At 38.9% G+C, this 14764-nt stretch overlaps 1 protein-coding gene across 10 annotated transcripts in view; it reads left to right on the top strand.

Moving 5' to 3' along the window:
- C2CD3 (C2 domain containing 3 centriole elongation regulator) overlaps positions 1-14764 on the top strand; it is a 164046-nt gene that overhangs the window by 73634 nt on the left and 75648 nt on the right. For all 10 annotated transcript variants that reach the window (XM_058446740.1, XM_058446742.1, XM_058446744.1 and 7 more), the window contains 6 exons: positions 1353-1504; positions 3781-4027; positions 6631-6811; positions 8045-8228; positions 9459-9631; positions 11082-11205. In XM_058446740.1, the coding sequence (XP_058302723.1) occupies positions 1353-1504; positions 3781-4027; positions 6631-6811; positions 8045-8228; positions 9459-9631; positions 11082-11205 (1061 nt within the window). The remainder of the gene's footprint in view (positions 1-1352; positions 1505-3780; positions 4028-6630; positions 6812-8044; positions 8229-9458; positions 9632-11081; positions 11206-14764) is intronic.

Below are 14764 nucleotides of genomic sequence, written 5' to 3'. Positions count from 1 at the left end.
CTGGTCTAGCTGTTTCCCAGCTCTCTTTATGTCCATTGCCTCCTTTATGCACCAAGGAGGATGACCTTTCTAAAACACTAACCTGAACATTTTACTTCCCTGCTTAAAGCCTTTCCGTAATTCCCTATATCCTTCAAGATGGAATGTAAATCCTTGGCATCCAAGACCCTTTGGAAACTGACTGTATGTACTTCTCCAGCCTCAGCTCCTGCCACTCTTCCGTTTATACTAGATAGCCCAGCTGTGCTCAGCTACTTAGACTTTCCTGAATATTCTCTTCTCCTACTTCTGTATCTTTATATGTGCTCTTTCTTCTGCCTTGAATTTCCTTTAAGCCTTCTTGACACCATTTAAGCAGAGCTTTTTGTATCAGTTAACTCCTGCTCAGCCTTGAGATTTAAGGTTACTTTGTCCCAGAAGTAGTTGCCTGCAACTTCCTTATTTGGAGGTTAGGTTGCTGTTCTAATTTTATTTTTTTTGGTTTCAAGGAACAGAAATGTGTTCAGGATATAAACACTAGGTTTGTATCCACGTTGTGTTTCTTAGGTGGATACAAAAGTAGCTGTGCTCTGTTTTCTGGTGTCTTCCTCTCATCATCCCTTTTCTAATTTCACCCTTTTTGCCTCTCATGTTTTCTATTGGCTTCAACATTGGGGCTTATTGACGTTCTACTGTTACAGTTGTCCCTACAGCTTGGGTTTCTTCGAATTGGTGGGCCCTTGATTCTACCACTAATTTGACAAAGGTGCTTTTGGCTTAGATCTCTGATTCTCTTTGTGACTTGTCTTTTTCAACTACCAACTGGCCAATTCTGGAGTAATTTTATGTTGAAAATCCAGAGGAGCAGTTGGCTTTGCTCTTTACTGTGACACCTGTTGGGCAGAGTTTTTGGCACTTGGCCATTTTATTAAATGCTATCCAGCCAGTGAACTGGCTGCACTTTGATGAAATACTCAACTCTTGTCAAGTCAGTAGCATACTTGTTTCAAAAACATCTTTCTTTCAGTGGGGTTTACTAGTGGATCACTTTGCCTTAGAAAGGGTTGGACGAGTTTGGCAGGCACCATGTTTGACATATTTAACAACCTTCTCTGTGTCCTCAAAGCTCCACCTGTATGAGCTTTGTCATCAGAGAACTCACTGTTTTGTATCTGGCCTTTATGTGTTAGTCTCTAACAGCAGACTGCTACTTCTCTTGAGGATACAGAGTAAGTTTTATTTGAATGTCTTTAGCTCATAACACTGTGTGTTAACAATAGGCTTTCTGTAAATGCTTATTGAATGAAAGTATAAATTAATATTTGTCTCAGGTATGAGTTTTTTTGTTTGTTTTGGTTGTTCTTCTCTCTTAGGTGATTCCTGTTTCTCTGTCTTCGAAATACCTGGAAAGGCTTAAGAACAATGTGATGGTAATTGAAACATGGAATAAGGTGCGGAGCCCAGGACAGGACAAGCTGCTCGGGCTGGTGAAACTTCCCCTCCACCAGTTTTACATGTCATTCAAGTAAGTAGGACCTTTTGGAGTATTCTTTATTGTGCATCTTTAACTTTGTATGGACTGAAAAGGAATTCTTTTGATTTGCAAACATGAATAGCCCAGTAATCCCTTGAAGGACTTTTTCCAGTTTCAACACAGTTGCTGCTCTTTCTCCTATTCCAAAGCAGTCTTACAGATATTGCTTACCATGTTTCAGGCACTATGTTAAAAACCTTACAACATCAAGTCATTTAATCTTCTTGATAACCCTCTGAGGCAGGTACTTCTATTTGCTTTTTTGTACAGATGAGTTAACAGAGATTCAGAGAAGTTAAATTACTTGTCACATACATCATCAAGTGGAGGGTTAGGACCCAAGATAGCATGGCTCTGGAGTCCACACTCTTCACCAAAAAACTCTATTGCCAAAAGTTACCACCTCACAAAAGGTGGTTTACCATTATGTCACAGAACTTCAGTATTGTTCACGTCAGCTATTTGCAAGTTTTATATAGTGAATATTATCTTTTAGACCTTCAGATTTGATTACTCCACCTCACTTTTAACACATAGGTGGGGTATTGATTAACCTGAAGGTTATTTCGTTCCTCAATACAAACTGTTTCTTTTTTTTTCTTTTTCTTTTTTTTTTTTTTTTTTTGAGACGGAGTCTCGCTCTGTCGCCCAGGCTGGAGTGCAGTGGCGCGATTTGGGCTCACTGCAAGCTCCGCCTCCTGGGTTCATGCCATTCTCCTGCCTCAGTCTCCCGAGTAGCTGGGACTACAGGCACCTGCCACCACACCTGGCTAATTTTTTGTATTTTTAGTAGAGACGGGGTTTCACCGTGTTAACCAGGACAGTCTCGATCTCCTGACCTCATGATCCGCCCGCCTCAGCCTCCCAAAGTTATGGGGTTACAGGCATGAGCCACCGCGCCTAGCCCAAACTGTTCCTTTTTAATTTTGACTCAAGATTCTGATTTTTAATTATTTTAGCACTGACCTCTTTCCTGGCAGCCTTCTCATAGTTCTGTGTTTTAAATGTTGTGTTTTACATTTTACAAAGAGCACCTTTGTGGGCATTAGCTCATTTGAACCTTACTATAACCCTATAAAATATTGTTATTATCCCTATATTACAGATGAAGAAATTTGTCCTTTAACTTGCAGAAGTCTCTTAACCTCTCTGACTTTCTTTTCCTCATCTGTAAAATGAGGGTGATTGTAGATTACCTATCTCTCTTGTGGAACAATCGTGAAGATCTAGAGAGAAAATACATGGATATGCCTTCTGTGAACAGCTAAGTATTAATACTTACAGCAGTAACATTGGAAATCATGGCCAGGCTGGGGAGTCCTGCTGGTATCGTGGATGCCACTGTCTGCTGTAGGCTATTAGTTTTCCTTTTTTTCTTAAATTATGATGTTAGTTTGGTCTGATGTTACCCTTCTTCCACTTCACTTCTCATTCCATTAGATCTCATTCGTTGCTCAGAGTGTGTAAAATAATAGTAGCTATCAGTTACTGGGCATCTTCCATGTACCAAGCATCATAGTTGGTATTTTGTATGTTATCTCAGTTTAGTCCTAACAACCACCCTTTGATGGAAGTTTTTTCATTGCCTACGTTTTAAAAATGACAAAACAGACTCAAAAATGTTAAATGAATTGCTTGAGTCACACAGCAAGTAAGTGGCAGAGCTAAGATTCAGCATGGCATTATAAATAATTTATCAGCGCTTGAATCCCAACTTAACCTCCTACTAGTTGTGTATCCTTAGCTAAGTTACTTAACCTCTTTAAATTTGGCTTTTCTCATCCATTAATAGTGGATAATACCAACCTTTGCAGCGTTAAAAGGATTAGAAACACTATAAAATGCCTATCACATACTAAGCACTCAGTAGATGGCAGATATTGGCAATATTATCCAAATCTTATCTGTCAGACACCAAAGTCCACATTCTTCCTAGTAGACCACACTTCCTCCCTGTAAAATAATGTAGTTTAGCAAAGCTCCATGAGACACTGCTCAAATCAGACACTGGACTTGGGTCCATAATGCTACAGAGACATATCAGACACATTCCCTGCCTTCAAATTGCTACATTTTGAACTTCTGTGCCTGGTAATTTGTATTTGGTAGGTTACTGACAGATGCACACATTTTTTAAAACCGCTATTACTTTTCCAGTTGCAAATCTATTTTTAACAAACTGAAAAAATGAGTCAACAAAGAAATGAAACACTCTATGACATGACTGATGCTTGTTATTTGCTTATTCACAATTTCTCCCCCTCTAGAGATCCTAAGATTTCTCGCCTGCTGCTGGATGCCCAGTACCCAGTTGTTGCTGTCGACCGCTACATGCCTGTGATTGATGTGTTTTCAGGCCACCAAAATGGGAGTCTTCGAGTCTTTTTAGCTATGGGTTCTTCAAATCAAATAATGGCACTACAAAGATTAAAGAATGAAGAAGGAACACTCCCTCCCTTCAGCCCTAGGCCAGCCCACTTCCTGGACCAGCCAACTGCAGCATCTGTTGCTATGGTAGTAAACGCTATGGTTTACAAAAAGTCATTATTTCATTTTCTCTTGCATATTTTAGTGAATTTATTGCCCAAATCCTTTATTTCTGTAATGAAAGGCTCAACAAAAGAACATAACGTGCACTCCAGTGCTTCCTATAAATCAAAGGAATCATTGGTAATTTTCTGTTATGATTTAAATGGATCTCTATGTCCCTCTTAGCTCCCTGAATTTATAAAGAAAATCCAATCGAACAACCAAATCTTAATTATCTAATTTACTAGCTTAATTGCTTTTAAAAAAAATTGGGAGTGGAGAGTGATCCCAAATATAAGCCAGCAAAATCTTATTCTGCTTATTGGCTGAGCCCATGCTGGAAAGTCATTGTGAAGTGCTTGCTTATCTACTAGTAATTTATAAGTAATTTGTTTTTGTATGGTGCTTTCCAGTTGTGAAAGCACATTGACATAAATTCTCATGTTTATTTCCCTAACAACTACCTGAGGTGGGTCATTGTTATTCTGTTTTATAGATGATGAGACAGAATCAAAGAGGTTAGGTTACTTGTCCAGGGTCACATAACTAAGAATGAGAGAATTGGGATTCAGACACAGGTCTTCTAACTTCAAGTTCAGTCTTTATTCCACTGTATCACATACTATTGTATCTTCTATTTGTTGTCTTTACTAGTACAGCCAAATCTCAGTATCCATACCATTTAAGTATGTTATATTCTTAAGTCTGAACCCAAATGACAAATTTAAATGTCTCTAGCAGGGAAAGAACTATTAGGACAATAACTTTTAGCAAGTTATGGTTTATTTGTATATTATGAACTCCAAATTTTTCTTAGTCATTTGTTAGATTTTTTTTTTTTTTTCGAGGTGAGGTCTTGCTCTGTTGCCCAGGCTGGAGTGCAATGGTGCCATCTCAGCTCACTACAACCTCCACCAACTGGGTTCAAGGGATTCTCCTGCCTCAGCCTCCCGGGTAGCTGGGATTACAGGCACCCACCACTGTGCCTGGTAACTTACATATTTTTAGTAGAGATGGGGTTTCACCATATTGCCCAGGCCAGGCTGGTCTTGAACTCCTAACCTCAAGTGATCCACCCACTTCGACCTCCCAGAGTGCTGGGATTACAGGCATGAACCACCACACCCGACCAGTTATTTCTTAGATATTATTGTTTGTCAATAGATAATCGTATTTTTCAAATTGAAAATTACATAAAAGCACAAATAAAGAAAAACCACATTAATATCCCCAAGTCTGTTTAGGTGTTATATGGCTGTCATCTTGCAGTGTAGACTCAGATTTTGTTAAATTCCGTACTAAAGGTTAGAAAATGTTTCTCACTACATGCACAGAGGAAATCCTTGAAAGATTTACCTGTGGGATTAGATATCTATAAAAACAATTGTTTTTCCTCCTATACTCATGCCTCTCATCCAGTTCACCATTTGCAGAACTGAATATCAAATTGCTATGATACTACTATAAGGCCAAATTAAGTAGCTGTTGTGATTCTGAGAGATTTTTTTTCCCAATTTTTTTGCCTGAGGGAATCAAATTGCAAGTTCCCTGTTTTTCTAAGGAAAATTTTTGAGCAGGTATTGCTAAAATATGCTTTCAGATTTCAAAGCAGAGACCTAATACAGTCTCTGTTCTAGATTTTTTGGATTAGTAGTTAAAATGTTAAACACATGTATATCATATAGTCTCAACTCTTATCTGAATGCTGAATTCCCCCTTTGAATTTTCCTGAATAATTCGTTCTCTAAGATCTGCTGTATAGAATAGGGATAAAGAACACTGGCTCTGGAGTCAGACTACGTTAAGTCTGAACGTGGTTCCACTGTTACTAGCTCTGCACGTTAAATCACCTAATAAAGGTGAGCTGTTTGGTATAGTGCCTGGTTCATAGTAAATCCTCAATAAATACATGATTATTTGTTGTTATTACATTTAGTAACAGTGTCTTCACTACCTCCCGAAGTAGTCCTTACCATTATTGGACAGTCCTGGTGTTACCCCCAACTGATTTGGAAATAGTAATTAGTACCTGTTTGCTATTCTAAATGGCCAGGCTGAGGAGTCCTGCTGGAATCGTGGATGCCACTGTCTGCTGTAGGCTATTAGTTTTCCTTTTTTTCTTAAATTATGATATTAGTTTGGTCTGGTGTTACCCTTCTTCCACTTCACTTCTCATTCCATTGCTATTCTAAATGTAGAATTTGTTCTAAATTTACGATTTATTATTTTTCCTATGAAGGGAATAGCCTTCTATTCTTAGTATATTAAGAGCTTTTATCAGGAACAAATGTTGAATTTTATCAAATGCCTTTTCAGCATTTGTGTTAATCATTTTTATTGTTCCATTAATGCACTGAATTACATTTATGGATTTCCTAATATTAACCCAGTCTCATAGTCAAGAGTACATCCTGTTTAGCCTACTTACAGTGAGCAGTTGTGAGAGTTACAGTGAAAATTAAGTATCTATGTTAGTATCAACTAATTATACTTATCTCTTTATCTGTACTCAGACTTCATAGAGAAGCAGAAATATTCTAAGCAAGTTACTCTTTAAAGCTCACCAGCGTTTCTGTTTCATTTAATAGGCAGAGGACCGAGGAAATGGACTGATGGAGCACTGCTTTGAGATCCATGTAGAGATGGTTAAAGGGCTAGCCCCTCTTCAGGCAACAGTCTGGGGAGAAGCAGATTGTTATGTCCAGTACTACTTTCCAGTTCAACACTCGCAATCCAGTGTGCTGAAAGGACCTGAGTTCCTTGAAAATGGTAGGTTTAGATATTAGGCTTTCTTATTCTTATATGGTTCTTTTATTAGATTATAGTTGAGTTGGGTTTTTTTTTTTTCTGAGTGAATTTTGTGTTGTTGAATATTTCTAGTCTTACTGGGCAGTAAAACAGGAGATAGGCCAAGTTTTTTTTATTTTTTAACTATTTTTGTAGCTTTTTATTTTTATATAATTTCAAATTTACAAAAACCTGTAAAAATAGTACAAAGAACTTTGGTATACTCTTTACCTAGATCTACCAATTATTTGCATTTTGCCCCATTTTATATCCTTTACATGCCCACTCACTCTTATCTATACACATAGCATTGATTCTTATTCTTCGCAGTAGTTAAGTTCTGTAAAGCCACCATGAACACTGAATTAAGGAATACTGAACTATTGCTCCTAAGGGAAATATGTACATATACGTATCTCACATAGATCATTATCTTAACTCCTAAAACAACTCACCCTGGTAGACTCTGTTTTCTTTATTTTATGAAAGAAAAAATGAGATTCACAAGTATTAAGTGACTTGCTTGGGGCTGCCCCACTAACAAGTGCCAAGGTTGGGATTCAAACCCCATCCTACTGTACCCAGAGTGGAAGCTTCTCACTGCCCCCTACTGTCTCCATCTTCTGGTAGTCTCCGAGAGCTGAAACAAGAAGTCAAACTCGCTCACCTTGTTCTCACCTGGGAACAAACAGACCAGGTGACTCAAATTTTTTGCCATTAAGTGTATGTTCCAGAATGATTGCCAGATTGCTGCCAGTGTTGATTTTGAGGTTCAAATAAGAGACTTGTATATACAGAATATATAAAGAACTCTTACAAATCAATCATTTCTTAAAAACCAATTAAAAAGTGGGCAAAGGATCTGAATAGACATTTCTTCAAAGATATACAAATGGCCAATAAACACATGGAAAAATACTGAGCATCATTACTTATTTGGGAAATGCAAATCAAAACTACCAAGATACCATTTCATACTCGCTAAGGTGGCTATAATTAAAAAAAAAAAAAAAAACCTAACAAGTGTTGGCGCTTGTATGGCAATATATGAATTGTCCACCAGCAAGGTATCTTTTTCTTCTATATTATCATGGGACCTTAGGGAACCATAGCTACTAGGGAATTACTAAGTAATATTCACTGGAAGAACATGAAAGAGGAAAAAAACACTAAGTCATATGTTGGATTATTCTGAAATGCTTTTCTTTTCCAAAGGAATTACTCTGAAGCCCTTCAGAACTGCAACCACACTCTGTGTTCCGGATCCCATCTTTAATAGTGAACATCATCACTCTCTCCTGTTGCCAGCTGAAGTTCCAGTGCAAAGGCTCCTACTAAGTGCCTTCTCTGCACAGGGCCTCGTGCCTGGAGGTGGAGTCCAGTTTGAAATCTGGTGCAGGTACAGTGTGGAGACCCCAGTCCTATGCCTGGGAAGGAAGTGCACAATCATAAAGCATCCTACTCCTAACCAGCCTAGGTTGAATTATTGTAAGGAAGCTAAGCAGCCTCTTCTGCCCTGTTTTATATTATTTGGATTTGACAGTGACTCTTGTCCAGTTTTTACTGAAATCTGTTATTAGGATCTTATGAGCCATTGTATCTCATATTTCTAATCACTACTTACATTGAAAGTGAAAGTCTTATTTATTTTACCTCCTATTATGTATTAAACATATCAGTCACCTTTTTTGTGCTTCCCTTACTGCCTTAGTTAGTTCAGGCCCTTTTCATATCTTGCCTAAATGACTGTGGTAGCCTCCTAACTGGCCTCCTACTTATAAACTCATTTCTTGTAACCTGTTCTTCCCACCACCAGAGGAACATTTATATTTATTTTATAAATATAATTTAATAATATAATTTATATATAACATATATATAAATTATTATATTTGATTTATATTATAAAATATAAATCCACTCAATGTTACAGACATTGGTAGATTTCCAGGAAAATACTGGCATAAATAACAGATGTTCAACCCACCCCTTTACATCTGCACCACCGACAAACCAACTAAAGTGCTTAAGAGAGTATAAATATAAGAGGAAAGGAAACAGCATCAGGAACAGAACTAGGGATGAGTACCATCCACATGAGAGAACACTTTCCTAAATACAATTAATTGTCAGTCGAGTACAAAAAAGATTTTTAAAACCACCTAGGTTTGAGTTACAACTTTGCGATCTAAGAATGGATTGTTTTGACATGAGAAGGAAATAGAGTAGGTACTGACAGATCCTCATTACCCTGGTAAATTAGAGGGGCTTCAGCATGAAGATGAGAGTAAGCCATGAAAGATATTGGGCCTACTCCATTTTGAACCACTTTTGCTGCTGCCAGATGGAAGCTTTCAGGAGTGGCCACCCCCGACAGGTTCAAGGCGTGTACAGTTACCTCACAGAAAACTTGAGGGAAGCTGGGCTTTGTCCTGAACTCAGGGTATAATTTATGGAGTTCCTCCTCCACGTAATGAGTGGTAAATTTAGCCAAACACCATAGCTGCATACTACCAACACAGAACAATCAGGCACCAAAGATAACCAGGTAGTGAAGACTGATCTGTGGGGCAGACTGAATCATTTATCACCTAATTCTTCTGACAACTTGTGCTTTTGTGGTTTACAGATACTATTATCCTAATGTGAGAGACCAGAAGGTCGCCAAAGGAACCTTGCCATTTTCAAGGATCTGTGCTATGGTAACCACCCAGCATCGTGAGGATGTGGGAATACAGACCTTTAATCTCCCTTTAACCCCCAGGATTGAGAACAGGAAAGAATTGAGGAACCAGTCATCAGGTAGTTGAAAACAAGATTGTCTTTTTCTTTCAAAATCAGTATACATAAAAATATATAAAATAGCCGGGTGCGGTGGTTCACACCTGTAATCCCAGCACTTTGGGAGGCCAAGGCGGGCGGATCACCTGAGGTCAGGAGTTCAAGACCAGCCTGACCAACATGGAGAAACGCCATCTCTACTAAAAATACAAAAAAATTAGCCAGGCATGGTGGCCCATGCTTGTAATCCCAGCTACTTGGGAGGCTGAGGCAGGAGAATCGCTTGAACCCAGGAGGCAGAGGTTGCGGTGAGCCAAGATCAAGCCATTGTACTCCAGCCTGGGCAACAAAAGCGAAACTGTCTCAAAAAAAAAATGTATATTATATATAAAAAATATACAGTAAACATAAACATCCCTTTTCTCTCTAAATTAGTGATTCTCCACATTTTGAGGGATTTGCCCTTTTGAGGATCTGATGAAAACTGTAAGACACCTTGTCTTGGAAAAAATGAATATAGAATATACACTGCCAATTTTGTATACAATTCTAGAAAACTCATAGATCCATGGAGTCTATATAAATGTTGCTTGTCTCATTTCACCTTTGACTTCAGCAAGTATTTTATAAGCCCTCATGCCATAAATTCTAAGCATTATATGGTACACTCAGAGAATTGTTATTCCAAGCCAACATCAGCAGATGGGGGATTGGTAGAAGATAGCATGAACCAGGAATTCACTGTAAGGGAGGAGAAGGCTAAGGTTTAAAGTTGGGAGAGGATTAATTCGAATTTGGAGATTTGAATGATATTACATCCTAATACTTCCAGCAGGAAATGCCTCCAAATTTATCATCAGATAACAAAGTTTAGCCTCCTGTATCAAGTTGCTGTGCATGCTTGCTAAAGAGTATCTGCCAAAACAATAGGTTTTATGTCACCATAATTAAGATTGAGTTGTTCCTCCTGACCCTCCCTGATCAGCTTATTCTGTTATTCCATAAAGCTCTCCCTAAAATGTGACAGTAGGATGATAGAGTTTTTATAAAAAGGTAGCATGAAAAGGATATTTCAGGTGGTGATGGTAGGAGGGTGATAGAAGTATGTGAGGTGTGGAAACCTTTTGAAAGTTTAAAAAGAAAATGGCTAGAGCCCATCTCAATTCTATAAACATAATTGGGGTAAAAAAAAGCTGGAGTTAAGTTCTGCCTTCAGTACTTGTGTAATCTTGGCAAGGAATTAAATCTCTGAACCATAATTTCTTGAATGTAAAGTAAATTAGTAACCTGTTAAACCTTTATTAACCCTAAAGAATAACAATGTGATTATGACAAGGACAGATTCTCTCATTGCCCTTATTGTTCGTTGTAGTGTTTAATCCTCTTCCATCCTTCCTGACCAAAACTTTGTGGTTTGGTGGAAGAGAGATTCTTCTGACCAACCTTCTTTCCTTGTGTCCTCATTCTTCAGGTTTACTGGATGTGGGCCTAAGGTATAGGCGTAGTCCAAGAACAGCAGAGGGAGTTCTTGCTGCCCGAACTGTTTCCATCTCAGTCCAGATTATCAGAGCCTGTGGTCTGCAAGCAGCAGCCAAGTAAGTCCACCTGAGACAAGCAATTCTCAAGCCTTTTACACTGCAGTCATTGTAAAATAATGCTCAGATATGCAAAACTTTCTTAGGTATAATTTCCAGTTCACTAACCACAACTCCTCTTTTTCTGTTAAGAAAGCATTTCAGAATATGAATAAATCACTTGCAAAAGTTGCTATTTTAACTGTTATTAGCAACTTAGCTCCTTGACCTTGGCCAACAATTTTATCCTGTGCCTTTCTTAACAACTTAGTCTTATGGCCATACCCTACACCATCAAACCATGCCATACCCAATCACTGCAACTCCTGTGTAATCTCACTTCTTTCCTTTCAGTCTCTGAGTACTACCTCCTATTTTTTCAGCTTGCACCCCTTTAGTCTGTTCTCAACATAGTAGCCAGTGAACCTATGAACACTTAAGTCTAGCTTTGTCGCCCAGGCTAGAGTGCAGTGGCAGGATCCTCATTACTGTGTTGGTCAGGCTGATCTCGGACTCCTGACCTCAAGTGATCCACCCACCTCAGCCTCCCAAAGTGCTGGGATTACAGGTGTGAGCCACTGCGCCTGGCCTATGTTTGATCTTATTCAGAGTAAAAGCCAGAGCCCTTAAAATGGCTATGAGACCCCATATGATCTAAACCATGCCCCCCACCCCCCATCTATCTTGGTGATCTCATCTCCTGCTAGTCTCACCTCTGCTTAATCCACTCCAGCCACGACCCCCTTGTTGCTTTTGAACACACCAAGCATATTTTCCTCTCAAGGCCTTTGTCTTGCTGTTTTCTCTGCCTGGAACACTATTTCTGTAGAAAAACAGCACAGCCCTTTCCCTTACCTCCTTCAGGCCTTCACTCATACTTCTCTCTGCCTTGAATATTCTTCCTTTTGTCTACTTAACAAACTCCTATTTTCCTTCAAGACTTTGCAACATCTTTACAGTCTCTCTTTATTTCTTTGTACGTGTAGGCAGAGTTGTTGGTTTTTCCTTTGTTAACACCTTGGTTGTAGCACATATTCTGTTTCAATTATTGGCATACATGCATTTTTCTCCCACTAGCCTGTGAGTTCCTCTAGTCAGAGATACTGCCTGAGCTCCTCTCCGTCCTTCTAACCTCCTAGCACAGTTCTAGCATATAACAGGCACCCAGTAAGAAAGAGAACTAGATCAGCCTCCTGCTTCAGACTGACACCCTTTGAACAAAGAAACAGACAAGTGCTCCCTAACTTTTTCCCTGTTGTAGCTGAGGGTCAAACTGTTCACCTATAACTTTATGGTCTCCAAATAAGAAATTGCATTATTGTGTGAGATCTGATGCTGAAGAGCTAAGATACTCAGTGTAGTTAATATTGTTCCTCAATAAATTCTCCACATAGACTCTTTCAGTTACTGCCCAAGAACATGGTAGTGTTAGTGAAGGTGATGTCAAGACAGGTTGGTTTTGGGTTTTGTTTTTATGTTTGTTTTGGTTTTTGGTGTGTTTTGTTTGTTTAATTTCAACTTTTTATTTTAGATACAGGTGTACATGTGCAGGTTTGTTATATGAGTATATCGCATGATGCTAAGGTTTGGGGTACAGATCCATCACTGAGACAGTAAAACAGTTTTATAATCATACCACTTCCTTACATTAAAACTTGATGATTTCCCATTGTTGATAGCAGTGATCTCATAATTTTAATTTTGCATTCCTATTAATAAAAAAAGTAGCATACCCTTTAAATATGTACATGTTTACTCATGTATAAATCATCTTCATGTACTGCTATACTCATATACAAAATATATTCTAAGATATACCATGGAATAGAAAAGCTTTAATATATGAGATAACCAATATAGTTTATCCTATGAACCTCCCAAGTTGTATACAGCCTTCTTTAGGGATCATTGGTCCATATAATAAGGTCCAACTTCCTTAGCTTGGCATTCAAGCCCCTTCAAAATAAATCTGAGTCTTAAAAGAAGAATAGTAGTTATCAAGATACCCAAAAGGGGTGAAAATTATTTTGGTGAAAGAGAAGAACATGTGCAAAGTCGGGGAGGCATGAAACTTGTGTTTTTGGAGTACCTCCTCAGTCTCAGATCCAGCCAACATCAGAATTCTTCAATATGGCATTAAATTAACTAGTATTTAATTGGCAGAGAAGGACTCAGAATTTAGATACTCAGTAGATCTCAGAGAGGGCAGATAATAGGTCAGAAACTCAGTAGTTGCTCTGTCTGAGGACTCATGAGGAAAGTCAGATTGGATGACAGGCAGTTTGTTCTAAATCTCCCATTTGGTCTGTGTCATATATTGAAGGAGGGAGAACAAGAAGCCAGGCCAGTTCTGACACAACACTCTTCTGGTAGGTTGGGAGAGGTTCACAGGATGTGAGACAATGCATGGTATAATGGAAACAGAACTGTTCTAGAAATCAGACACTGTAGCTTCTAGTCTCACTCCCATCTCCTACTAGCTGTGTATGATTTTGGGCTGATTTCTTTACTTCCATGAGCTTCGGTTTCTTCATCTGAAATGGAAATTTTAAATACCTACCCTGATTTTATAAGGATCAGTGTAAAAATTAACAAATATGAAGTCATTTTATAAACTACAAACTATTGTACAAATATGCAGATTTTTCTGATTACTTCCACTTATATAGATAATTGTGAACTTTATTTGCCTGTAAAATCAGGGAAGTAAATTTTGCATTGCCTCTTACTGAAAAGAATTCTTGATGTTCTAAACTTACCCCTCTTGAATCCTTACGCTGGCATCTAGATAGCAGGTGCTGTAAATTAGTCTTCTCTCATCGAGAAACACCAGCCTCCATCTTACCTGCCAGTGGTCTTCTTGAAAATACATTGTTGGTGCCTATGTAAAGTAGGCACTTCTTATTGACTTGCTTCTTCTAACTCACCTGATCTTTAACTCAGAGTGAATAGAAACTTTGTTGGACATAGCCAGTAGTCTTTAAATGCCGTGATGCTAAGGAATTGAGGCCACTTCACTACTATATATCCAGCTGAGCCCAAGGCATGACACACAGAGCAGATACCCAGCAAATAACGACTGAATGAGTGAATTCAGACCAGCTTGGGGCCCAAGCCTTTCTGCTATCTCACTGCCATCTCTGAAAGTTCCCTATTAAGAGTCCTTCACTGTCCAGGCCGGGCGCGGTGGCTCACGCTTGTAATCCCAGCACTTTGGGAGGCCGAGGCGGGCGGATCATGAGGTCAGGAGATCGAGACCACGGTGAAACCCCGTCTCTACTAAAAATACAAAAAAAAAATTAGCCGGGCGTGGTGGCGGGCGCCTGTAGTCCCAGCTACTCGGAGAGGCTGAGGCAGGAGAATGGCGTGAACCCAGGAGGCGGAGCTTGCAGTGAGCCGAGATTGCGCCACTGCACTCCAGCTGGGCGACAGAGCGAGACTCCGTCTCAAAAAAAAAAAAAAAGAGTCCTTCACTGTCCAAATGCAAGTTCTCTCCTTTGTATATATTATATAATGTTATCTTTACAACACCCTATGAGTATTTTATCCTCATTTTTTTTTTTTTGAGATGGAGTTTCAC

Source organism: Hylobates moloch, unplaced genomic scaffold (assembly GCF_009828535.3).
Source record: "Hylobates moloch isolate HMO894 unplaced genomic scaffold, HMol_V3 SCAFFOLD_11, whole genome shotgun sequence".
NCBI classification, from domain to species: Eukaryota; Metazoa; Chordata; class Mammalia; order Primates; family Hylobatidae; genus Hylobates; species Hylobates moloch.
This window is presented reverse-complemented; position numbering and strand designations above follow the sequence as displayed.